The following is a 24,948-nucleotide window of genomic DNA, read 5'->3' as shown; positions in this document are numbered from 1 at the left end:
CCTTTTCTTCTTTATTAATTTGAACATCAATCAATCACTTCACAAACTGAATTTTTTTTCCGAAACGATATTTGATTATATTACTTTCAAAAGATATACAAGTACGAGCAAAGGCTCGAATTGACTTTACAACCAGTGTGCTTAACACTGAGGAAACACCAATTCCTCTTCAATTGTGATGCCTAAGGCATATATGCTGATACTAGAGCTTAGATAATTTTTATAATTCTGAGGAGTATAATTCTTAAAGAAAGCAATTAAATCATAGCTTAATCCTGTCGTTCGGTGGGAAAGTTAGCGTTTCACTCCCTAATAGGATAATTTAAGGCCATCCATTTAGCATCTAATATTTAAGGGCCAACTTAATATAATATTACTAGTTTATTAAACCTAAGTCTCAATCACCATACTCAAAATAATGAATTGAAAATTAACAAAAAGACACTAACAGTGCGTACACCATCACAGTTGAATACATGATACATATGCAAAATTTAATTTAAATGATGTGTCATACATTTAATAGTGAAAGTGTATACACTATCATTATATAGAAGATTAATCCAAAATATACAACGGAAAAGTGAGAGAATCGTGTATAAGCTACCCAAGCTCTTTTCTCATATGCCAAACATAGCTTTTTGTTTTTCTTTTCTAGACAAAGACAGCTTTTATTGCTGCCATGTTTATAGTACAAATTGAAACAATAACCCTATGATGAAAGAAAACAAAATATACCCTCTATATTTGTATCTAGGTGGTAAAGATAAATTTCAAGGAAAAATGGTGTCGAAGAATCAACTCAAGAGTCCTCTCCTGTACAAAGTACTATGCTAAGTGAGATTAACATAAGAAATGCCATATCTTGCTTCTGTAAGAGCTGTCAAATGATCCCTTGTCACCAATCATCTGTGTACTTGTTCAGGTCTTTAAAAGATTTTATGACAGAATGGCTTTATTGAAGAAGTTGATGATCGAGGTAACTCTGATCATAATAAATGGTAACCAGAAACAACAGCAGCACCATTTCTTGAAGTAGTCAGTTTTCAGTGGATTTTCTCATAGAACAACAAACTAGCCTCTGCTTCCAGAACATCCTTCTCTGAGACACCATGCACTTCAGAATCCGAGATGCAAAACCATCGTGCATGAGTCGGTTCTAAGAGCGCAATTGGATCTTCATCACAAGTCTCAGCTTTGACTCTTCTGTAAACAGTGTAATGACCGCTTCCAACTTTTCCAAAGTGCTGGACGACTGAAACTAGCCTGTAGGTATGATCTTTGGAAGATGTAGAAGTGGAAGGTCCATCTACCTGCACCAAGAAGAAAATAAAAAAACTGCATGATGCACCTAGCTGCTTAGAAATGAAGATGTATATTTGATTCAGAAAGAAATGTCCATGTAAATGACTTTAAACACCAAAGATGGGAAAAACGATGCAGTGCTGAATTCAGAGGTAAGGTTAAACTCACAGCAGCTGTGACCACCATAAAATAAATCATGGGTTGAGGAGATGTGATCAGTAATTGTGGGGGAGAATGAAAGCCAGATGACTATGAGCTACTTAGCATAATCCAGAAAAATTTGACTACTTGAATCTCAGTTCAAACAACAACTGGATACATAAAGGCTGTTCTCCAATTTCAAAGTAGCATTTAGATAGAAATGCAATCTGCCTGTGCAGAGGAAAAATATCAGCTTCTCTAAACTTCACTGTTTTGTCTCATGAAAGCTATGAACATTATGCTTTTCATATCTTTAACACCTGTACCACCAGGCAGTTGTCTTTCCTGTGTCTTCCACAAAAAAATTTTGTTTGATTATTGGCACAAGTGCTATTTGTAACACAATAAACATTCCATGGGGAAGAATTCCAGAGTTTAAACATAATAAACTTTGCATGGGGAAGAATTCCAGAGTTTATAACAAGGAGAACCATAATAATACCAAGTAACTAAAGAATTCCATATGAATGCAGATATATTCTTGTGGACTTATTCAGATAAGTCAGCACATTAAACAGAATACAAGATAAAAAAAAAAATTATAGACCTTGAGCAGAAAATAAAATTTCTCAATCGTTAAATGAATGAAACAACTTGCAATTACAAAATATGACTGAAAACAAGGACAAATATTTTGAGTTTTCAGTAGTTGCTTTTCAAATGTAATGGATCTTCAGGTAGAACTCAATGCAACTGAAAATATTTTGATGTGGCAAATCACTGGTTACATATAACAAGGTGTGGAAAGTACTAGACGTGTTATCTCTAAGCTAACCTTGTCATTAGAATGAATAGGCCTAAAGTTCATCATGAAGTCCACAGAGCTTCCATTCCCAGGCATTTTTGGCCAAGTTTTGATCCCATGAACATTTTTTGGCGGGTCATATACAGTTTGTTCGTGATCTGGATTCTCTGCTTCCAAAGGAAATTTATTTGCTGTCTCCCCATTGCAATTTATCAGACCTGTAGCATTTTCCATGGTTGGTTGCATTGGACAAGGGAAGGGTGGCTGACATTTGGACAGTACTTGCCCTCTTTGCAAATTTTCTTCCAAGCTCTTTATTACTAATCCCCTCTTCATAAAAGGTGAGAGGTCCAAAATCAATGGAAATGAGATGTGACCCTAGAATTACCATAACGCAGTTACAATAGCCATTAGTAGACTACCCAGAGATATGCATTAGTTGTTTCTGCAAAACCAATAAAAACCTAGTCTAGAACAAAATTTCACAAACAAAAATGATCATGATTAAGATCTGGTGCAAGGAAATAGCTCTAAAAAATCATGGTACACATACGCAAGGGGAAAATCATGAAATCTATTTTTTTATGTGCAAAATATGATGGATGGAGTTAGACACTTCAAAACCAAGACAATAAAGTTCCTTGGCAAAGAATTCCAGAGAACTAGAGAACTTGTGTAAAATTAACCAAAAAGAATACCTGAATTTTTACTAGTTCTCCAAAAAGATTCACTGAAGCACGTTGCAGGTGAACACACAGAATCTGCACATGAAAGACCAAACTGGTAAGGATGCAGAGAAGTGAAACTTTTTTAGTAGATTTAGTTAAAGAGAAACTGACAATTACAAGAGAATCAAAAGCCAATGTCATGGATATATTGTGCTTAAATTTGAAAATACCAATGTACATAATGCGCAACGTATTATTCCTGACTATTACCTAATTTAGCAGCTTTGATATTCATATGCCTTCCATACTTTTGTTTAGCACATAGTGTACTTTGAAAGACCATGAAGACGGTAGTGGCGATACCTGTGGGCTACGTGCCATACTCAGCTGCTTGAAACTTCTTGAGTAGCTGTTCGACCAGGGTAATGGTCTAAGAGAACAGAGACTTTTACAGTCACAGGAATCATCCTCACTACAGAGCTTCAGCTTTTCAATATCTGTCTGAGAAGAAAGCTTGCCTAAGTTACATGGTTAAAAATCTCCATAAAATGCATGATTTAAGAATGAAAGGGATAACAAGAAAATCAGTATCTGTTCATGTGAAAAAGCTAAGTACTGAAAACACTTTTACGTAGACATGACTTCCATAGTGTTACAAGCAGCATCTACATTAGCACTTGCAGACTTGATTCACTTTCTTTAATAACTTACAATGCAAAATACCTTATTTTCACGTGTCAAGGATAGGTACTTAATAGCAGCATTATGCCAGCAGTGACTGCAGAAGTAATTATCAAGTCGTTCAGAAACAAAGAACTGGCTCAGGCAACTCTCCAAGGAGCATCCGGTCATCTGGAAGTTTGTGGGAAAAAAAAATGGCCAGCATGATGACACCAAATAGAGAATCCAGAAGAATTTGCAGCAAAACCCTTTGTATTTTACAAACTTACAATTGTACCACCACTACTGAGCACCGGCGAGAGGTGTAAGCTATGAAATAATTGGAAATCCAGAGAGATCTACAGAGCACGCAAAATGTTTATGCTATAAGCAAAATCAGGTTTATTACAGAGCATGTAGGAAAGGTAGCTGATAAGAAATTAAAGGAACTACAAGTTTGGTTCAAATAAGTGAAAAGAAGAAACTCATATTCATCTTTCAACAATGAATAGACAGGAGAAAATAAATATGATGCAGTTCTTGCTTTTCAGCTCCTCATATGTTCCAAATAAATCCAATTCCAATTGTAAGACAAACACATGCACTTAAGTTTGGACAGCTGCTTGAAAGCAGTGACCATTAAAGATTAGTAGCAGTATCAAAATGAGAAATAGTGTCACAAGTACCATTCAACCTGAAACGAACAACTCTGACAGGTCAAGATGCTGCCAAGGATCCCATCAAAAGGTCCAAGGAAACTACGCCGCCATCTTTGCTGTTCAGATTCCCTTAGCCTCTTTCTTGGAGCAAGAATTCTGGAATTATTGAGTACAGTTGCGTCAGCCAAGGAGCTGGTCCAGTGAACATAAGATTCTGACAATTCTTCCCTCAAAGAAGCGAGAAGATGAAAGAATGCTTCCTCTGCATCCTACACATAGAACAGCTTGACCATTTAGCGGATAAAAAGTAACCCTAGCACAACCTATTCCAGTGCTGATTATTCAATAGCCCACCTGCTGGCTAGTTAAGCTGAAACTTGGCATGTAAGTCTCCATCGCAACCATCACCTTTCGCGGGCTTCGTACAGATCTCACATATTGAACCATACATAGTTCTGCAGGATACAATTAAACACATAAACTTGCCATGAAAAACTGAAAAAACAACCACTATTAATGAGACCCACAGGGTAAGCTGGAAGCTGCTTATAATTTAACACATCCAAGTTGGAGAAATACTCTCTCTACTAATTTATTCACTTCTTGGTGCTGATGTTGCTATATCTTAAACCAGTGCAGATTTGAGGATTACAGAATAAAGTTACATCAGATTACCTCAGGTACAAAACAATGAAGGACTTAAACATCAAGTTGCCACAAAATGCAAATTCCCTAACGGATAGACATGACTCTTCCCAATGTGACAAAACAGCCATTTGAATGCAATTTCTGGCATGAATAAAGAAGCATATCCTTAGCTAGTTAGACTAGAAAATTGCCACGATTTTCTAGCCTGCCCAATAACAAATCGTATTCATATTTGCAGCAACACGGATCATAAAGCACTCGTTAACAACCATTTATTATTATTAAAATAACTTTCAGAGCATTCCTTCAATGAAAACTATACAAAGCAATTAAGCAAGACCAACTGAGTTCATAGCCAATTATTAATTGCCATAATTAGTCATTGTCCAAAGGCATAAATGGGCAGGCATGCTCATTCATTTAGCATGGAATTACCCAAATTCAAAGCAATTTCCATTTATACACAAGTTCTACACAAACCTTCCAGCAGGGATGCCACAGCAGCAGTAAGAGGCAATGCTTTAGCACTCTCTTCTACTGATGGAAACTTATATTTCTCAAAGACGATGTCGAGGAATCTTTGAAAACTCGAACAACTAGCCAAAGCCTACGAATAAAGGTAAGCATAAGATGAAAAAAAATGTGTACTAAAGCCCCCAATATATGTTCCAACTTAATATCAACAACATGCAATCTTTAATAACTTAGCAGATGAAAAACCAACGTTAAATTTGAAACAAGAAGGAACCAACTCAAAATTCCAAAAGCATTCAATAAGCTCAAAAACAAACAACCCAATGAAGTGTGTATTAATTATAAAAAGACAATTATAAATTTGATCTATCTGAAGAATAGATTAAAGAAATCTTAATCAAAGACTTTGAAATCCGAATATAACCCAATTTATGTAAGAACTAGATGACCATGCTAGGCCAAAGCTAAAAAAGTTCCCAACTTTACTATAAGTCGGCATAAAATTAGCTCAGAAACAAACATCCATTGAGGTAAAGCCACAAAAAAAAAAAAAAGAATAAAAACAAGAGCCAAGTCATGAATTTGAATATACCTGCAAAACAACATTCAAGAAACAATTGTTTCCAAGGTTTTGCAATCCGGGCACAACCCAATTTTTGTCAGAACTAACAAGTCCATCAGATGATGACCATGGTAGACCAAAGTTGATAAAGCTTCCAACTTTACCATCTTTGATAGCCAAGATGAAGCCAGTAGCACCCAAAAGGCTTGCAGCCACTGATATGTGAAGCCCGGTTGGTGAACTCCAGTTCACTTGGGGCAAAAATTTGGCTCCAAATTTCAATTTTTCTACAAGGGACTGAATATCTGTTCTTCCTTGAATTTTCATGGCTCATAGACAAAAATTACCTATCCCAATTCTCAAGTACTTCTGTATCTCTTCGTCGGTACTATGGGGAATCTATCGCGCCTTCGTTGGCACTCGTTCTTTCCATTATTTACCAATTGACCCAAAAATATGGGAATTGGCAATTTGACTGCTTTTTTCACCTTTTGGAATTTGACTGCTATGGTGCTGTATTATATGGTTCATGCTAATTTGAAGCTCTAAATTATACACTTGTTTTTTCCAGTTCTAATAAAGTTCTTTATAATTTTGCTTTTTGTATGAGAGTGTGTAATTTAAAATTTTTTATGCTAATTTTTTCAATATGTCAACTAATAATTGCCACCTTCACACTTGATCTTATGTTACTCTACTAAATTATCAATTACGAACTTAACATCAAGTTAGTAGGAACAATAATCTTACAGTAAATTTTTAGGTTTGTAGCAATTGTTCCTTGCAATAATAACTTATAATTGTCAAAAAGAAAGGAAAAAAACTATATCATTCATTAGAAATGAATATGCTTTTTTTTTAACGTTGTAAATAGGGTTTGGCAATTGTATCCTGGTTGAATTGTATAAATTGATGCTTAATTTAAATGCTTGGTTTGTGATATATAAAGTGTGATGTTCTTTTTATATTTCATAAAGAATTCTCACTTATGAGGATATGTGCATATAGTTTGTGATTCAAATGGTATGCATTATAAAAGAGATGCAAATTAATATATGTTCATGTTGTTTTCTCACAATTGAGATTATCTATTCATATTAGAGAAACATAACTGTTTGTTTGTGGTGTAATCCGGGTTTTACATTTATAACCTAATGAAACTGCATAATTGACTATTTTTGTTAGTTAGGTTAATTATTTATATATATTTTACATTTTGTAACCCAATGAAAATGCATGACAAATTTTGTATAGGTTAGGTTATTTGTTTTTAACAACCTTAAGGTCATCAACATAGTTTCAAGTATTAAATTTTAAAAAATATAAACACTACAATTTTTTCTTTAAAAAATATTAGATATATATATATTGTTAGTTATATGAGAAAATTTAAATTAAGTATAAGTAAAATGTTCAATTACATGGAATAATATATTACAAAGATCAGGGTTAGTTATGACAATTATAACGTTAAATAAATTAAAGGGCGTATTCACAAGGAGAAGGTTTAATTTTACAAAACTCTATTTTTTAGAAAATTGGCATGAACTAGTTAGATTTGCAAATTGTCTTATAGCTTTTCTATTATGATAATAAAAGACACCCATAAAATTGAGTTAAATGAATTTTTTTCCCTCAATGTCCTAAAATGCATATTTGTTATTTAAAAAACTATATCATCTACTCTCTTTCTCTCTCTTTTTCTAGCCCCCTGTAAGTCTTCTCCTTTAGCAATGCCTCAATAAGCCAATGGCCTAAATCTAAAATTTTTTGTAATTAATAATATTAACAATCACCATATAATAATATTGATTCAAATTTCTTTTTTTAGTGTTCTTGATTTATTTTGCGGTACCAGTGGAGGTAAGTGTAATTATCGAAATATATAGGTACCTGTACTGACAATAATTATCAATGTACCCCAGGAAATATTTTGGTCCTCATGAAATAATTTGGGCCCTTGGGAGAAGGGCTACAACAAGAAGTTTAAAACCCAACCACATCAACCGAATTCACTTTGGGCCCAGTCAGAGACCCTGAAGAGTCTAGATTGTTCCGGAACTGTAATCCATATCTCAGCCGTCCATTTTCCGTAAAACCCTAAACCCATTCCGGAACCAATATAAACCCTAGACTCCTTTTCTTCTATATAACTATCCCAAAACCCTGTCGTTGCCTTCATTGGTAGCTCTCGCCAAGTCCGCCGCAGAATTACTTCCGATTCATTTCTGAGCTCGTTCTTTTCTGATGATTTCTGGTTCTGGATTGAATTCTACTCCAGTAGCTTGATTTGTTCGTTGGTTTTTTAGTTTTTCCGTTGAAAGGTTGAAAATTTTGATGGTGTTTTTGCTAATTTTACTCCGCGGAATCAGCATCTCCAATTCACTTGCGAGATTTTTTTTTCTGGTCTCATTAGTGGTTGGATCTGGATCTAATTCTACTCTGGTAGCTTGAGTTTTTTAGTTTCTGATGCTTTTTGATTGAAAAGTTGAAAACTTTGATTGTATTCTGCTATTCCGATTTCATTGTTTTTTATTAGATTTTTTGCACGAATTTCTCGTTATTTATAAAATTTCTAGGTGTCTAAGATGACACAAAAAGGCTCGAGAGCTTTCGCCTACGCCAGGCTTGAAAGCTTATGCTGCCTTTTTATTCTAATTTCTATCTGAGGCACCCCCTCCATACCACCATTATTACAACTTTTTTTCAAAAAACTTTAACGTGTAAGGATAAATGCTACAGGCATGTATGTTTATTTGTTTAGGAGGGACTATTAACGTTGGCCCTTTAGCATTGGATTGAATTATTGCTTCAGGGATTTAGAAGTTCCTGATATGCAATTTCATCCATCCAATCACTTTGTCAGCAATACCATATGTTTTGCTGGTCATTCAAGGATGGAATACCAAAACTATTGGTTCTGTTTTTGTTTTGGATATGTTTTGCTAAATTGGAAATTAGCAATGATGACAAAATCTAAGGCTTGTTTCTCAAAACATTCGCAGTGGCCGCCTAAGAGCTTTCGCCTTCGCCGGGCTTGAGAGCGTATGCTGCTTCTATCCTTCCTTGGATGTCTGAGCGTTTACTCTTTCTTCGTTCTTTCTTTTCTAATTCTTGGCTTTTTTTCCGTTTCTGTTCCTTGGCTTAAGTTTTGAAGTCTGTTCTTGTTTCTGGTTTAGGATAGGATCAATGATTCGAGTTTCAGTTGTATGAGTTATAACATTTGGTTTATGATGACAAATCCAAAGGCTTGTTTCTCAAAACATTCGCAGTGGCCGCCTAAGAGCTTTCGCCTTCGCCAGGCTTGAGAGCTTGTGCTGCTTTTATCCTTCCTTGGATGTCTGAAACATTTATTTATTATCATCAGTGTGTTTCTCGTGCTGTGGTATGTTCAAGATGTACACCTTCTGTTGGAGAAGGTTAGAAGATTACTTTGGGCTTGTCAGTTGCCATTTAGGCTTTAAGGTCTTTATTTGGACCATGTTGCAGTTTTAAATTTGTAGTGATGCTTTCTTGTAGGGGCTTCGGATTTTGGGACTTTTGATGTCTGCCCCTTTTGCATCAATTTGAGTTGCTTTTGGGATGAACAAGTCCCTTATATACAATTATTCATCCTATACGTAATCTGCACTTCTTTTGATGTTTCACTATGCAGTGATGGAACAATTTTTTTAGCTCTTGGAATGTGACTGTGTTTCTCGCATGATATGTTTGGTCACCATCTTTGTGTTATGTTTCTTTAGTTGTTTCTTGATGCCTCGTCCCAATTTTTATTTTGTCATCTAGTTAGCATACTTTTGTATTGTTGCAGTTATTAATTTTTGGTTAATGATGACAAATGCAAGGGCTTGTTTCTCAAAACATTCGCAGTGGCCGCCTAAGAGCTTTCGCCTTTGCCGGGCTTGAGAGCTTATGCTGCTTCTATCCTTCCTTGGATGTCTGAAGCAATCTCCTACTATTGCTTTGAATTGATCTTGTTTAATTTTGTTTGTTCTTTTATTTGATTTATTCTTTTTGCCCTGCAGTTACTTGATAGATGGAACATTGCATGGTTTTATCTGATTAGGTAATTTATCTGTTGTGTTTTTGCTTGCCTGTTTTCTCTTTCTTAAATATTGATGTACAAGTCCTTGAGAGATTTTTTTGCTTCACGCGAGCAAGTTGGTTGAAGAGAGGCCCACTTACAGTGTGTCAGTGGATAGGATAGATAATTTTTACTTTGTACTTTCATTAATTTTGGTCCTCTGAATTAGGGTTTCAAGATAGGATGAATTAGTTGCCTATGAAATTGCAACCTTTGCGTGTTTAGGACTATGAAACATGGAAGAACTATTATCTGGGACTTTCAACGTCTGCCCCTTTGGCATGTATCTGGGTTGCTTTTGGGATGAACAGGTCCCTTACATCCAATCATCATTCATCCTATACTTAATCTGCATTGCTGGTATATGTTTTGCTGATTATACGGGGATGAAACAAAATTTTCCTTCTTGGTGTTGTACTTTTTTGTTGCTTGGTACTATTCTTTTTTCTAATTGTTGTTAGGGATTTAATGCTGTTGAGAACTTTGAAAACTTATAAACGAGAAATGGGAAAAGCGAATTCTGTTTTCTTCCTGATGTTTATTTGATAGTGGCTCTTTAATGACGATTCTTTGTATTGGGGCGAGCTGCTGTTGTGCTTGTAAAACCCACGAGTTTTTCAATAATCGTCAGACATAAAGCACTTGTTTTTGTGGTTGAGGCTTCTAATGAAGAATCCCACTGTGATGAGTTGCGTTCTCATATCCTATCGCCTTGTGTAGCAGAGTCTCTGCTATGACCTCTTGGGATTGGCCATGAGAAATACATTCAACACACACACACCGACACATTTATTACAGGTTTATCAAAGTTCAAAGAGAAAATATGCCTATGATGAGATCTATACCAAAAATACCATCTTTCGGGACTGAATGGCTTGTTAATAGCCTTGCTGTCATTCTGCAATTCTGAGGCATTCTATCTTATTGATAGCCCTTTAATTCACGTATTTGATTAGATTATCCCATTATCTCAACGCCTGACCATTTTTGCTTTGAAAACTTTGTTGCAAAAGTTTGTTGGTTAGTAAAGAATTTAAGATCAAATATTTTTCTATACCTATAGTGATTCCACTACAGCTAATTTAGTGCTTATGGACGGTCCGGTGCTGTTTAGTTTTTGCACAACAGCACTTAACATAATCATAAGCTACATTTAGTTTGGCCACCTTTTCTTTGAAGCCTCTTTCTCAATTTAACCTAGAAGAGGCTATCCTGTAGTGGCTGATATCTCATATGTAAATTATGAAAATGTACATGGATTAATACTGTTCATTCAATGTGCTGAATATGGGTTCTGCTTTCAGTTTGTGATAATTCTATGATTTCGAATTGCAGGTCTTTGATTTTGCTGTGAAGGATATTTTAGTTTATTGTTTTGCCCCCATTCACCTGATGATTTGACAGGTTCAAGTAAATCATCTGGAGAACCGACCCACACAAAAGCTACAAGCGTGTATTACATCAATTTAGATATAGTACTATTGGTGTCATTATATCAAGCGATCAAGACCCAATAGATCTTAGAAAATATTTCTGCCAAATGTATATTCTATCATCCAAGAAATTGAGTGATTCCTTCTTTCTTCTAACTTTGAAATGAAAGTATCGATAGATACTGTCAAGGGGCGAGTGGATGTCCTTCAGGCTGTTCCTACCAGTTAGAAGGTTTAGGGTTTAATGGATGCATAATGTGTCAGGATTGTATCTGTAAATCGCAGTATTGAATCAACTTTGATGTACTGTGTTGATTTAATTTTGAGTTTGACAGAGTAATAGTGGTACCAAATTTGCCTGGATCTTTCTATGCATTGTGCTGTATTTTGTTTTCTTCTCCTGGTCGTATCGATCACATTAAGAGCATTTCCATTATAGATCAATTATTTTTTTCGTAGTCAATTAGAGGATTCGACAAAGATGTAGTACACATAATTGAAGGAACCCTGAATACTGGTTTTACTGTTTCATTTTCCAATGGTTATATATTCGTCCAGAGATTTGTTCTATTGAAGCTCAATATGCTCGCAAGAAGCTGAGGAGGTTAATTGAACTGTTTCAGGGACTTGTGAATGTCTTGCCCTTGAGCGTGAAATCAATTGCTCGAGGGAATAAAAGGAGTCCCTTACATGAAGATCCATCCCTTTGCTTGGTCAGCAATCCTTCTTGACATTATGCTTTGTTGACCACTCAGGGATGGAACAATTCCTGGTTCTTCTTTCCTTTTTCCCTCTCCTGTATTGGATATGTATGCTTTCAACTTTTATGTTCACTTTTGATGGGTTAGTTTTCATAATCGTCAACAATGGAAGCCCATTAATATATAATTTGTTTCTGGAGAAATTTCGCTTTGGCCAATTAATAATAGCTTTCAATTTTTGCTGGATAATTTGAGCAATTACATCATGGTAACTTATTAGGGCTTTTGATTATTCTTTTTTCATCCAAATTTGCATGTCATACTAGAAATTGGATACCATATGCAAATAAATAATGATTCAAAATAGTCCAAAAAGTGTACCATAGAGAATTTATGCAAGGGAAGAAGTGGCTACTTGCAAGAAACAAGAGAGTTTTTGTGCAGATTTTCTTGCTTATTTGGGAGCCACAAAAAAAAAAAAGGAAAAAAAGATTTGTTGGAGCTTTGGCTCCCAACTTCCTAGTAATTTTGGAAGAATATGTGTTAGCAGATTTTAGTGGCATGTCTATTCAGTGCCTTGATTTGGCTTCTGAATTCTGCTCTCCCGATGCGTGCCCCAAAAAAAAAACGCATATGAAAGAATTAGCTAGATATGGATAATTTTGGAAACGTCAAGTGAATGCTACGTAATTGATTAATGGTACTGTATAAATTTTTTTTTTGAGAACATGTAGCAATATCAAAAAAGTATTTATTGTCAATTTCAAAAAAATGAAGAAGAAGCTGTCATTTATTTAATACCAAGTACAAAAAGAAAATGGTTTAAAAAAACACTTTTCAATGTCAGTAATGTGTTGAATTTTTCATCTCAACTCATTTTTGGCTATTTAATTTACCACTTGGAAAAAAATTTGGTAATAACCAATTTTAGATCAATTAGGCATCTGAATTCTCATTTCATGTGTAGAATTTGTGTTAAATCCCAATAAACTATAGAAAGAGCAATTCTTTCTGAATAAATCATGTCTTCTTTGGATCATAAAATTTCCCCACATTAGAGAGAGAGAGTAAGATCTCTTAGCCCTATCATTTTTTTTACATCAAATGTGAGATTCACAAAATTTTGTTCTATAGTTACACGTTGTGTAAAGTGAATTACATCGTATGCAGTTGAGTGAGTTACATCTTATACAAAATACATAAAATCCATCCGAACGATTTCTCCGTTAACTGTTCCTGTCTCAAATCCTAATCCTATCAATATGAACTCATTAAATCCTATAGATGAGAATTCAGTAAAAAAAAAAAAAAAAACAGTTTAGATGATTAGTAAGGAAAATGAATAAAGTTTTGAAGGTTAAAAAAAAATCCTCACTTTTGAATTTTCAGAGCGTATCATTGCTACGGCGAACAACCTTCAAATTGAAGAAATGATGTTCTTCTTTTGACCCCATAAATATGAAAGAAAAAATAATAATAAATAAAGCAAAAGCAAAAGTGAGCAAAGAAAAGAAAAGCCACTCGATGACACAAATACGGAGCATGCAAGAGCAAGACCAATAGCCATCATGAAATCCACAGCACTTGAACCCACATTCCGCCATCCTGACGCGAATTTTCATGCAAGAATAAGGTCAGCAAAACCAAAAAGCCAAAACAACCGAATTCCCAAATCCTAAATAAAGCTAAGCATTCTCCTTCTGGAGTAAACAGTTGTCAAACAAATTCATTCCTCATGGCCCAGCCAGTGTACAAGGTTTGGAAAGGAAGAAACGTAAGTAATATAAAATTTTTGTTTTTTTTTTTAATTTTGATGCTTTTAATATAATGTGATTGTCATTTTCTTATATGCGTTGTGATTAAATCACCAAAATATGATCTGGGGTTGTGCTATTTTTGAGGTTTTGATTTTTTGGTGAATTTTTGTTTGTTTCTAAGTAGCTTTTAGTTTTTGTAATTTGGAGTTAAGAGTGAACGTCTGTTTTTGTTTTTTGCGTGAAGTCCATTCTTTTATGCTAGTACAGTTTGCTGCTCAAAGAGATGAATGATCTAGCTAATGTTATCTGAATTGTGCTTTAAATTAGGATTAGGCTTCATACGGTTAAATGAAAGATAAGATTTATTTGCAGCAGGTTGAAAAGCTGGGAGAGGCTTTTCTTCAGTTGAGTTACTACGTGAATGAAATTAACTTGGGGATTAGTTCTCGTTGTAGTGTACCTTTAAGGATCAAAAGGTGATATGTCACTCGAATAGGGATCAAAATCTGAGATCTCGAAGATAGGGAGTACATAATCAATTTATGGTATCAGAAATTTTCATCGTTTGTCTGTTCATTGGGTTTCAATAGGAGAGGGGTAACTTATGGATGAAGGGGTCTATTCTAGAATTTGATTGAGAAGATCATTTGTTTATGAAGCAGAAAGGTTAAGGTTTTTGTTAGACAAAGTAGGTCCTTTTTCCTCAACCACTTAACAAGAGGGCAAGGGCATACTAGCTAAGAAGTTAGAGGAAAAGACTGATTCACAGAAAGGGCTCTCTGATGCAAAGGATGGAATGCTTCTTGTTTCGGGAACTGGAAAATCTGAATTGCATATCTTGATTCTTTATGAATAAATAAGGAGATATCACAAGCCTCAATGTGTTGTTTTATCTCAAAATCTTTGAAAAAACATTATTTAGGTTCAATTTCAACTGTATTGCCAACTGTTTATTAAGAATTTAGTTGCAGTAACTCAGCAAAGTTTTAGCTGGGTAATTGATTTTTCTTCCTAAAAACCTCTTGTTGCTGGATTGTCTCTCTCTTTCTAGATTGTTCCTTTGTTTTTTAATTTGTTTTAACCCTTTTTGTCCATCTATTTGCTTCTTAAGTTAAATCAAGGTGGATAAGTTGGCTAAGGTCTGTTTCACTCTTTGCCTTATAGTGTGCATGCAGCTGGGGTGGAAAACTACTGTCTTTTTCTTTTTCCTCCCCAGTTGTGGCTACTATTTTCCAATTCTGTTTTCCATTGACAGTGAATCTATGTTTTTCTACCCTCTCTGATTTCCATTCCTTTAAGACATGCTTTGGAACATCATAGACTTATGTATGTGCATTATGTGTCTCTTTAAGGGTATTATTGAGATCTGGATCACCTTATTTCATTGATGAACTGTTGTCTTGAAATATAGTTTCATTATATGCGTTTAAGGCTACTAGTTGGAATGCTGTCAAGCCAAATTGACAAAGCCCAGAATGACATAGTTGAGCTTATAGAATTGTTCCTTGGTTTACTTACCAAGGAATGGTTGGATTCTTTTGGGTAATGCCTCTTTATAAGCTGTCAAAAAGAAAATGAAACAGAACATATTCAGGTGTACCAAATTCACCAACCAAGAAAAGGAAGAATCAATTCAACCAAGCTTTGTCCAAGCTACTCATTGGCGACTCTTTTTTCTCCAATTTTGCTTGGTTAGAGAAAAGAGAAAGGAATACAAAAAAACAACAAAGGACAATGAGGTTGTTACCTTTTTATTTCTAGTAACTGACAGATAGAATTGTTGAATAAACAAAGATTCTAACATTATTCTTTCTTTCTTTGCTATCATATATATCCATATCCAAATTAAATTTACAGCAGATTGATCAATTTTACGTCTTAAATTCAAGATTTCTTTTTTTTGTTTGTGGTGCAGAAATTCTTACTCAATGGGAGGCTGGTATTTGGGCCAGATGCTAGCTCATTGATTGTCACCTTATTGCTTATTCTTGTCCCTGTTGTGATTTTCTGTGCATTTGTAGCAAGGAATCTCATTCATGAATTTCCAACAGAGAATGCAGGATATGCAGTGTTTGTGGCGGCAGTTGTATTCACTGTCTATGTCAGTTCTATTTATCTCATTTTGCATTGCATTTCATTATTTTCACTACAGTTAGATGTGCTGTTCCATTCTTTTTCTCTCACTTGATGTTTGAACTCTTCAAGAGTTCAGCTTTTACTCCTATCCGTTCCTTTCTGTAAGATACCTTAGAAAGAGGTAATCAGTGGAAACCTGATATGGTAAATGGAGATTGTACAGACTATCAGTTCCAAATTTAAACAAGTATGCACTGTTAGAAGTTTCAGTTGAGCTGTCCTAGTTTTTTAATTTCCAGCTGTAGATTTTAAGTGGCTTCAGCTCCCTTTCTATACATGATGGTTTTTAGCTTACTTTTCCTGCTCAAGTACTCAGTAGCTGAGACAGACAGAGACACACACACACACACACAAAAGAAAAAAGGACATAGATGGAGATTACAGCATTGTTAACTTAACATGTCTTTATTGAGTGACATTCCATGATATTTCCAAGGTCTTTAAATGCATAACGCATTCTGATCTTGTGTGTGCTTGCATATTGGATGCTTGCTATGTACACACAAGCACATGCGCATAGAATGGGACCTGGGGGTAAAATAGTGAAAGGTAAAGTGGTGGAAAGAAGAATTGGACATTCTAAATGAAGGAAAAGATGAGATAATTATTTGTAATGGTTTTTCTTGCAAAGCTTGAAGTTTTTTCTTGCTTAGCTTGAAGTTTTGGTGTTGTTTGATTCTTTGTCCTTTTGTGTTAATGCTGCTAGTGGTTGTAACAGGTGTTGCTGCTTCTACTTTTAACCTCAGCATGTGATCCTGGCATTGTGCCTCGTAGCCCTCATCCTCTAGAGGATTTGTCTGGCTATGATTCTTCTGCTTCTGTTGAAGTTGGTGGGAGACAAAGCTTGCAGTTACCTCGCACCAAAGAGGTCTTTGTTAATGGTCTGCCTGTGAGAGTCAAATATTGTGAAACATGCATGATTTATCGTCCTCCAAGGTGCTCTCATTGCTCGGTGTGTGATAATTGCGTGGAGAAATTTGATCATCATTGCCCTTGGGTGGGACAGTGTATTGGAAAGGTTTGTTGTTCTTGCATAGTTTTCTGCCCTATGCCTTTTTCTGATTGTTCCTCTCGCATTTGCTCCTTAGCTATTGTTGCATGGTCTTCTTAATCTTGCCTTGAAATTAAAACTCCACTAGCGCTGTGGTTGTTATTAGTTTAGTTGCATTCTTTTTCTGAGCAATGTATCAGGATGCAAGGTGAAGCACCACAGAATATTGGGGTGTAAGGAAGTGGATAAAGTCTTAGTCCGGGAAAATCTGTTGCTTATGTTGGAGATTAAATAAAGCTTGTAGTAGATGTGAAACGTGAAATTAATGATGGAATTTTTTCCCCAGATTATGCAATTGAAAAGTTTTCTGATAGTGAACTTCTATTTTTTCTGGTACAGCGCAACTATCGTTGCTTCTTTCTCTTCATATCTTCCTCGGCACTTTTGTGCATCTTTGTCTTCTCAATGTCAGCTTTGTACATGAAATTTCTCATGGATGGCAATGGCACTGCTTGGGAGGCTGTGAAACAATCACCGGCATCAGTTGTGTTGATGGCCTATTGCTTTGTCTTGTTTTGGTTTGTTGGGGGCCTCACAAGCTTCCATTTATATCTCATAGCCACAAATCAGGTGAATTGGGTCTTCCTTCTCTTTGTATGACTACATATTTGTTTGTTGCACGGGTCCATGGTAATTAACTAATTATTGTTATATATAAAACCTGAGAAAAAGTTTTATCCATCTTGGATCAGTTTGATATTATCAAAATCAAGTTTGGTCAATTTGATTACAAGAAATCAATAAAGATTCTGAAGTCTAGACCTGGGAAATATAACCTATTTTCTACTCTGTTAGTTTAATGCATCAAGCTGGACTATTTCATCTTTAGTCTACACCTGCTTGATGCAAAAGCTGCTTCTTCAGATTGCCTCTCTTTTGCACCGTAATGTTGTTTATTGTCTTCATGTATGATAGCATTCCCAAGTTCTTTATTTGGTTTCACTCCGTGTTCTTTCTTTTATTTGGCTTCACTCTGAGTTCTTTCTTTTACTGGGGTACAATCATGGGATGTCTTTGCCTTGCCAAATTAGATGTTACAGAGTCGCTTTTCTGTTGGAAAGTTTGCATCTTAACTCGACATCTAATATTCTCCCTCATTTTATGTTTTCCTGGAGTAACTAGATGCTTTGATAAGGTTCAAAAGTTGTGGAAAATCTTATTCAATTATTTAACGTCATACTATTGTTGAAGAAAGAAATGCCTCAAACATGAATGTCACTACAAGTTAGCAGACCAAGTGAAAAGAGAGTAGAAGCTAATTTCAATGTCTGTATGACCATTAAGCTTAACTTGGCTATTTTGTCATTATTTTCTGTCCACATAACCTTCTCAATTTTGTCTGATAATCTATGATATCTGCAGACCACGTACGAGTTGTTTCGGTATAAAGCAGAGAATAGGATCAATGTTTATGACCGCGGCTGTGCAAACAATTATGGCCAAGTATTCTGCGCGAAAAATGAATCTTCGAGAATTAATTTTCGTGCATATGAAACTGAGGAGGCATCGAAGCCTCCCAGTGCTTTAATCCAGGGATTGCTAGTCGGCGATACTGATGAGGGCAGACGAGAGAAGGTAGAAGATAATCTTGAGATGGGTAATGATCTTTTGAAGATATCCCAATGTCCTGATACTGAAGAAGTCACTGATGTTCGAAGTAGAGCGACTGACAGCCAACCTCAGCAACTTTCTGAAGTTGACTATGCATTGGGGTTAGAATCACATGTTTCCTCATCTAAATTTGATAGACATCATTCTAACATGCGTAGGAAGAATGAGAGAAGGTGAAAAACAGGGGATGAGAAAGGATTACGAATCCAATTCCTTGTCTTCTGATGGACTTTTGAGCCTTGAAAGCATGATTTTCAGCATATGTTGGATGAAGCTGGATGGGGGATTTTTGGATATTGATGCGGTCACTTGTACAAAGGATGGTTATAGTCTCTTGAAATGTTCATTCGAAACAGCATTCATCGTCTTATCATTCATCATATTCATCCCTTTTTGCACCTTGGCCATCCAATTTTCTGAGGCTTCTAAACCTGATGGTTCATGGATTAAAATTTAAATGACACAGGACAGGTTTTGCTTGTAGAAGTTTTTGCCCCTTGAACAAAATATACACTTCCAATGCCCGAGTTATAACATCACCGTCGTCATTCTTTAATCGGGATTTTACCAGTTGAAAAGATAGATTAATCGGGATATTGATAGCTACTCTATTATCATAAAATAGATTCATTTCTGACTTTAGAGAAAGACCGATACCAGTTATCAATCTCTCAAGTCACAGAAGCTCACACATATCCTTAGTCATTCCTCTGAACTTGACCTTCACACTAGAAAATGCCTCCTCGTTTTGTCTCTTATTCATTTAAATAACTAAAATGTTCTCGACAAAGGTGAAGTATCGATTTTCAATACACAATATGTCCCGCCCAATCGTCATCAATGTAACCATCAATACCGAGATGATTGTTCTTGAAAATAAAAAAATCTTTCTCAGATGAACCCTTTAAATATCGAAAGATCTGCATCACAACTTCATATGCCAATTGCTAGAAGAATGCATGAATCGACTGATAACATTAATAACATATGCTATATCAAGATGAGTATGGGAAAGATACATAAGTTCAGTGATTAATCTTTGATAACTTTCTCTATCAGTCGGCTTTTAATTTCGATATTTTTCAAATCTATGGTTCTCGATAATCAGGGTGTCAACAGGTTTACAATCTAGCAATCCAACTTTTGCCAATAGATCAAATACACACTTTCATTGCCGTATTTGGATCTTGCCACTTCTTTGCATAAAAAGTTTTTAAACTGCCAAATTTTTCATGTCGAATTCAACTGATAGTTTGACCTGTAACTTAGAAATTTTCTCAACATCATCACACGTGATAATCACATCATTGACATGAATAATTAGTACTATCACCTTTCCAAACCAATGTTTTAAGAATAAAATGTGGTTGGCATTACGCTTTTAAAAAATCATATTTTTTTTAGGATTTTGAATTAATAAATTATTGAGTATTTGTTTGTGTGTTTATTCTCCTACTCTTTCCATATATTGTTTTTATATGTGTTAGAATTGCTTCCGCTGTGTGTGTATTTTTTTATGCCAAGAATTAGGCCAATATCGACATGGAACATTTGCTCCAATTAGCAACGTGTGAGCTATTTCCATTATGTGCCAATTTTTTTGATCTATTCTATTTTGTTGTGGTACAAGAAGTTCCATGTATGACTATTACTATCAAAGAAATTTTGAAATGGTCGATTGTCATACTCGCCATCATTATTAGACCGTAAAACCTTGATTGTATCTAAGAATTGTATAATGAATCATTGGGTACGTTTGGACTGCATAATTTGTTTTGCTTAATTTAGCATGCAAAATTTAATTTTAAATCTTTTTTTGGACACGTCATTTTTTGCATTTGGTTGGACAAGCGGATATTTTCAAATACCCACCAAATTAACAGACAAAACTTGTGTTGGAGTAAGGGTTCACGTGGTAGAGGGACCTATCTTGTTTGTTTAATTCTCACTCAACAGCTTTATTGCCTCTGTACTGACACATGAAACCTTTTGCCTAAAATCTATCCATTGTTGTCAAGAGCGTTGAGGATTCTCTGAGTTACTTTCCTTGCTTCTTCCGCGTACTCCAGCCACCACTGCAATTCGTATACCCCTTCGAGCAAGAAAAAGTTTCATCCAAAGCGATGGTGCCCGGCCATTCTATTCCAGATAACGTTAATTAGTGTGCCGCAAAAGCCACCAATGGAGGCACAAATAGACAACCAGATCTGGGATTTGTATACGTGCGAGTGCCAAGTTATTTACCAGAGTTATGTTCGGTTGATGTTCAAAAAAGAGCAAGTCATCGTAACTGGAGCTTATAAAGAGCAAATTCAAAGGTGTCATCTGAAACAATTTTGCAACCAATTTGAGAACCAGGTTAGTTGCGGGTCTTTTTTTAATCCCGCTTCACGCACGCATTGCCTTCAGAGTTGCCGCATATAGGCACCTATACACACGGAATTTGTGAGTTATGATGAAATTTCATGTTTATTTGTAAATCGAGTTAAGCCAGCATTAGCGTTAGCCACAAAGTGAATGCCTGATGAACTGAATTATCTCGTTAGATGATTCATTCTTGACTGTCGCAAATCTTCTATTTTTTGACAGTATACATTTCAAAGAAATCCCATAAACGGAATTTGAGGCTTGCTGAAGTATAGCTACTATTTGAAAAAGATATTAGAATTTCTGTTGTTTAGAAATATGATGAAGTATGCTGAAGCTGTTTATATGCTGAAGTTTAGAAATAGCTAAGTATGCTGAAATTTTAATTAACCTGTTATCTCCTATAGCTGAAGTATAAACAGAATGCCTGCTGTTGCTTGAAAAAGATATACAAGAATAAGTCCATTAACTGTTCCATTTCCGGTGATGTTATATTTCCTATATGTTGAAGGAAAAATACAAACTTGTTATGTAGATGTGGGATTCAAAATCAGTTTCCTAGAGCTACGTTTGATACCTTATGCTTGGGTTGTCAGTTATTGTGCAGCTTCGCAGTTGTGGATTTGCCTTAACAGTCTGACTAGATAATTACAGATTGAGAGAGAGAGAGACAGAGGTTTATTTTATAAGGGAAACCAACTAAAAAGTATCCTGCTTTTTTAGAAAATTAGGGGCGAGCTCTCAATGACCAGAAGTCATAATAGTAATGCTCTTTTAGAGATAATTTTTGAAGAATTGAGTAAAAAGCGAAAACGAATAAATGCTTTGTGTTTTCACAAAGAAATACCATAGGCAAGATCCCCAGGCGGTCATCCATTTCCCTCCCCCATCCGGTAACGAAGATTGAGAATAGAAGATAACTTGGAACCTTCCTATTTTAAACTACTTCATTCGAGTGTGTGATACTCATGAGCTGCATCCTCTTAACACACCCTGACGTGGAGTAAATGCCTAACAAGCGCAGGCTATCATTGTCCGGTCCACCAATTCTCGCCCGTGCATCCGAGACTTCTTCCGTTCACTCATTCACAGTCTCAAACGACTACATCGAATTTCTAATTAACTACTTCAAGGTAAGTCCATATCTGTTATGTCATCTAATGTGCAAAAACAAGTATTTGCTTTGCATTTTCATGATGGTGTCTTCAACTTTTGACCCTGTATAGGCATCTTCATACATCCATTTATGATCATTCTTCGGTCTACTTGTTGAACATGGCTAATCATTCTCCAACTAAAGCTGTTTACTCCACTGGATTTTTGTGCTTTGTCTGTCATTCACATGATAGTTTGAGGTATGCAAGAGTTCAAATTAGCACCAATTTGGCTGATTCGTTCCCCTCTGCCGACGTATTGTCCAGCAATTACAGATGACAGGGTGTCAGCCTGTGCAATAATAAAACCTGCTCAAACTAAAAGTAATTTCTGTAGATAGTGGTGAGTAAGGTCGAATCCACAAGGATTGGGTGTAACTGTTTCTTTCCAAATTCACAGTGACAAGGGGGGTGTTTTTGTGCAGAAAGTGACAATCAAATAAATTCAAATAAAATCTAAGAAACTACTAAAAATTAAATAACAAATTACTAAAATCAAATGAGTAATAATTAAGGATCTAACCAAGAAATAACTTCAGCAATGGTGCACCTAATTGATCATCGAAACAAAGGCAATTCCAATTATTTATCAATAAATAGGTTATAACTACCAAACAAGCGATGGCAGTTAACCCCTCCTTACTGTGTCAGTGATTAAGGTACGCCCGTTAATCACTGCTCTAATTAAGAGATAATCTTAGGTACGCTTATAAGATTTAATTCCCCAATTGCCTTACGTATTAGAGGAGCCCTATTCTAACCAAATAACGCACTACCAGGGTTATTTTAGGTTAGCCCGCGTATCCCCCTGACACAAATCTAATCATGCCAGTTGCCACTATTTTGAGACAATTAAACAATTACGGATTCAACGTCCCAATTGACAATAGATTATCAAATTAACTAATTATCCGGATACAAGATAATCAATTAATTAAACAATCATAAGCACTGCAACCAAGGAATATGCGAATACCAATAAATAGAGAAAAAGATAAAATTAAATCGATCTCACAATTTTTAGACGACCCAAAGCATCCGTTGTTTCTTGACTAGAGTGGTGAAATTAGCTCATGTTTGATGAACAAAATCCACGCAAAATTGCGGCAATAGTTACAGCCTTCGTATCCATGAATTGGGCAAATTCAATTCGCTCTAATCAATAAGAAAAGTAAGCTATAGGAGTTGATTGATTGCTTTTACTCTTGTCTGACATACGAAGGAAGACAATAAACTACTAAAAGCTAAAAAGAAAGAAAAGTCAAAAGCTCCATGCTACGCTACAAGATGAAAAACTAAAAAAGACCAAAAAGATAGTGCTCCTTCTCTGCAATTCTTATTCTAGTTCCTATCTATTGCTCCTGCCTTGTGCGGCGGCTCCCCAAGGGAAAGGAACAACCCCTCTTCAGTTCAGCCGTTGCCAAAAGAAAGGGCAAAAGATTTTTTCCTTTGCCAACAATGCCCTTGGGCTAAGCTCTGTGACTTGGGCTCCTTTCCTGACAAATTGGCACCTGTTATCATATTTTCGTTCTACTTCCTGAAATAAATGCAAAATACTAAAAGTGAGTAGAATCTAATAATTAATTCACATTGGGTTAGGTAATAGAGGAAATTAATAATAAAATAAATGATAAAATTGCAACCTATCAACAGATGTTATTATTTGATAGCTGCTACAACCACTTGGAACTTTTAATTTTCTGCAACCAATACTTTGGCATTTTGTTGCCTTCGGTTAGATCACTTGAAGTAGTGCATATGTCCAAGTTTGAGTTCGGCCTGATTACTTGAAGTATTGCTGTTATGATGAGTTATGCATTTTGTTTACTTTGACTAGATTACTCGGATTTAGCTGTCATCTAAGCCTTAGCTTTTTGTTAGTTCCAGCCAGATTAGTAGAAATACCAATCTGTAATTAGATATAAGCCTGAGGAAGTTATGGGGCCATCCACACGGATTTTGCGTTTGGTGTTTTCCAGTTGCTGTATTTGTTTGGATTAGGACTGCATGCCACTGTTGTTAATTAAATGGGGAGATTTGAACAGAAATTATGACAATACTTATATAAGTACATGAAATATAAAAACTACTTCACTTGGGACTGCTACATTTATAATGTGATTGCAAAAAATAGCATGTAATGAGTCACAATATATATTAGTGTTGCGCTGCAATTGTTGGAGAGTTTAATTTTTGTTATGCACTACTAAGAACTGATATGCATTTCCTTTGATCTTTAATCTGCAGATGCCTCATGACCACACCACCGCAAAAGTTCATTTGGATGAAAACATGGAGATGCACTTCTGTATGACATACGTTGAGTGAAAAAAAAGTGGGAAGTGGAATCCAAACATCGCCACCGAGGCAAATTAGATGAAACTGGCTGCCCACCTTAATTCCGTCTAGGGAAAGTAGTATGGTTGGACTGTCTACCATTCGAAATACACGTGTTTGAAGAGGATTTGACATGCATTTGCCAAATTAAAAGGTTTGCGACTCTCGGTCGAAACTGGAATTGGGTGGGACGAGAATAGGAGATACTTCTTGACCGATGAATCTCAGTGGGCCAATCTGCAAATGGTAATAACCTATCCAACTTATAATTGTTATTGACAACAGAATTTGTTTTCATTTTTTTCCCATGATGCTTAATTCATAACTGCTGGGTTGACTTGTGACTTGTTACTTGACTTTGTAATATTTTAAATGCAAATATGTAGGCTGCTATG

General features: G+C 35.6%; 2 protein-coding genes and 7 non-coding genes across 10 annotated transcripts; 8 read left to right on the top strand and 1 right to left on the bottom strand.

Annotated features, from left to right (window-relative positions):
* Nucleotides 1-580: 580 nt before the first annotated feature.
* Nucleotides 581-6,308, bottom strand: LOC113777450 (ubiquitin carboxyl-terminal hydrolase 27). 2 transcript variants are annotated; one of them, XM_027322536.1, is made up of 10 exons: nucleotides 5,953-6,308; nucleotides 5,367-5,493; nucleotides 4,593-4,693; nucleotides 4,274-4,507; nucleotides 3,870-3,938; nucleotides 3,643-3,771; nucleotides 3,283-3,420; nucleotides 2,950-3,012; nucleotides 2,282-2,629; nucleotides 581-1,313 (listed from the first exon to the last, which is right to left on the bottom strand). In XM_027322536.1, exons 1-10 carry the CDS (start codon nucleotides 6,247-6,249, stop codon nucleotides 1,047-1,049), a joined length of 1,773 nt encoding a protein of 590 aa, XP_027178337.1. In that variant the 5' UTR covers nucleotides 6,250-6,308; the 3' UTR covers nucleotides 581-1,046. The 2 variants fall into 2 exon arrangements, with proteins under 2 accessions (XP_027178337.1, XP_027178338.1); XM_027322537.1 differs by lacking the exon at nucleotides 2,282-2,629.
* Nucleotides 6,309-8,728: 2,420 nt separating this feature from the next.
* On the top strand, nucleotides 8,729-8,830 carry LOC113778896. The gene has a single exon (XR_003469362.1). It is a non-coding gene; the product is annotated as a small nucleolar RNA snoR99 (small nucleolar RNA).
* Nucleotides 8,831-8,880: 50 nt separating this feature from the next.
* On the top strand, nucleotides 8,881-9,004 carry LOC113778914. Its single transcript, XR_003469379.1, has one exon. It is a non-coding gene; the product is annotated as a small nucleolar RNA SNORD14 (small nucleolar RNA).
* Nucleotides 9,005-9,147: 143 nt separating this feature from the next.
* On the top strand, nucleotides 9,148-9,271 carry LOC113778893. Its single transcript, XR_003469359.1, has one exon. It is a non-coding gene; the product is annotated as a small nucleolar RNA SNORD14 (small nucleolar RNA).
* Nucleotides 9,272-9,745: 474 nt separating this feature from the next.
* LOC113778905 lies at nucleotides 9,746-9,869 on the top strand. Its single transcript, XR_003469370.1, has one exon. It is a non-coding gene; the product is annotated as a small nucleolar RNA SNORD14 (small nucleolar RNA).
* Nucleotides 9,870-10,298: 429 nt separating this feature from the next.
* LOC113778897 lies at nucleotides 10,299-10,403 on the top strand. The gene has a single exon (XR_003469363.1). It is a non-coding gene; the product is annotated as a small nucleolar RNA snoR99 (small nucleolar RNA).
* Nucleotides 10,404-10,829: 426 nt separating this feature from the next.
* Nucleotides 10,830-10,921, top strand: LOC113778916. The gene has a single exon (XR_003469381.1). It is a non-coding gene; the product is annotated as a small nucleolar RNA SNORD96 family (small nucleolar RNA).
* Nucleotides 10,922-12,099: 1,178 nt separating this feature from the next.
* LOC113778898 lies at nucleotides 12,100-12,207 on the top strand. Its single transcript, XR_003469364.1, has one exon. It is a non-coding gene; the product is annotated as a small nucleolar RNA snoR99 (small nucleolar RNA).
* Nucleotides 12,208-13,718: 1,511 nt separating this feature from the next.
* LOC113778086 (protein S-acyltransferase 8-like) lies at nucleotides 13,719-19,081 on the top strand. Its single transcript, XM_027323355.1, has 5 exons — nucleotides 13,719-13,914; nucleotides 15,813-15,998; nucleotides 16,752-17,051; nucleotides 17,424-17,654; nucleotides 18,447-19,081. The coding sequence occupies exons 1-5, from the start codon at nucleotides 13,876-13,878 to the stop codon at nucleotides 18,870-18,872; spliced, it is 1,182 nt and encodes a 393-aa protein (XP_027179156.1). The 5' UTR covers nucleotides 13,719-13,875; the 3' UTR covers nucleotides 18,873-19,081.
* Nucleotides 19,082-24,948: the final 5,867 nt, after the last annotated feature.

This window comes from Coffea eugenioides, chromosome 7 (genome assembly GCF_003713205.1).
Source record: "Coffea eugenioides isolate CCC68of chromosome 7, Ceug_1.0, whole genome shotgun sequence".
Classification (NCBI taxonomy): Eukaryota; Viridiplantae; Streptophyta; class Magnoliopsida; order Gentianales; family Rubiaceae; genus Coffea; species Coffea eugenioides.
Note: the sequence above shows the minus strand (reverse complement) of the source record. Positions and strands in the feature narration are given on the sequence as shown.

Coding starts and splice junctions, on each gene's coding strand:
- LOC113777450 (XM_027322536.1), bottom strand. CDS start 6,249: ATGAAAATTCAAGGAAGAACAGATATTCAGTCCCTTGTAGAAAAATTG. Junction 3,772..3,869: donor TCAGTAGTGGTGGTACAATT/GTAAGTTTGTAA, acceptor ACAAACTTCCAG/ATGACCGGATGCTCCTTGGA. Junction 3,421..3,642: donor CCTTGACACGTGAAAATAAG/GTATTTTGCATT, acceptor CTTTCTTCTCAG/ACAGATATTGAAAAGCTGAA.
- LOC113778086 (XM_027323355.1), top strand. CDS start 13,876: ATGGCCCAGCCAGTGTACAAGGTTTGGAAAGGAAGAAAC. Junction 13,915..15,812: donor AGGTTTGGAAAGGAAGAAAC/GTAAGTAATATA, acceptor TTTGTGGTGCAG/AAATTCTTACTCAATGGGAG. Junction 17,052..17,423: donor TGGGACAGTGTATTGGAAAG/GTTTGTTGTTCT, acceptor TTTCTGGTACAG/CGCAACTATCGTTGCTTCTT.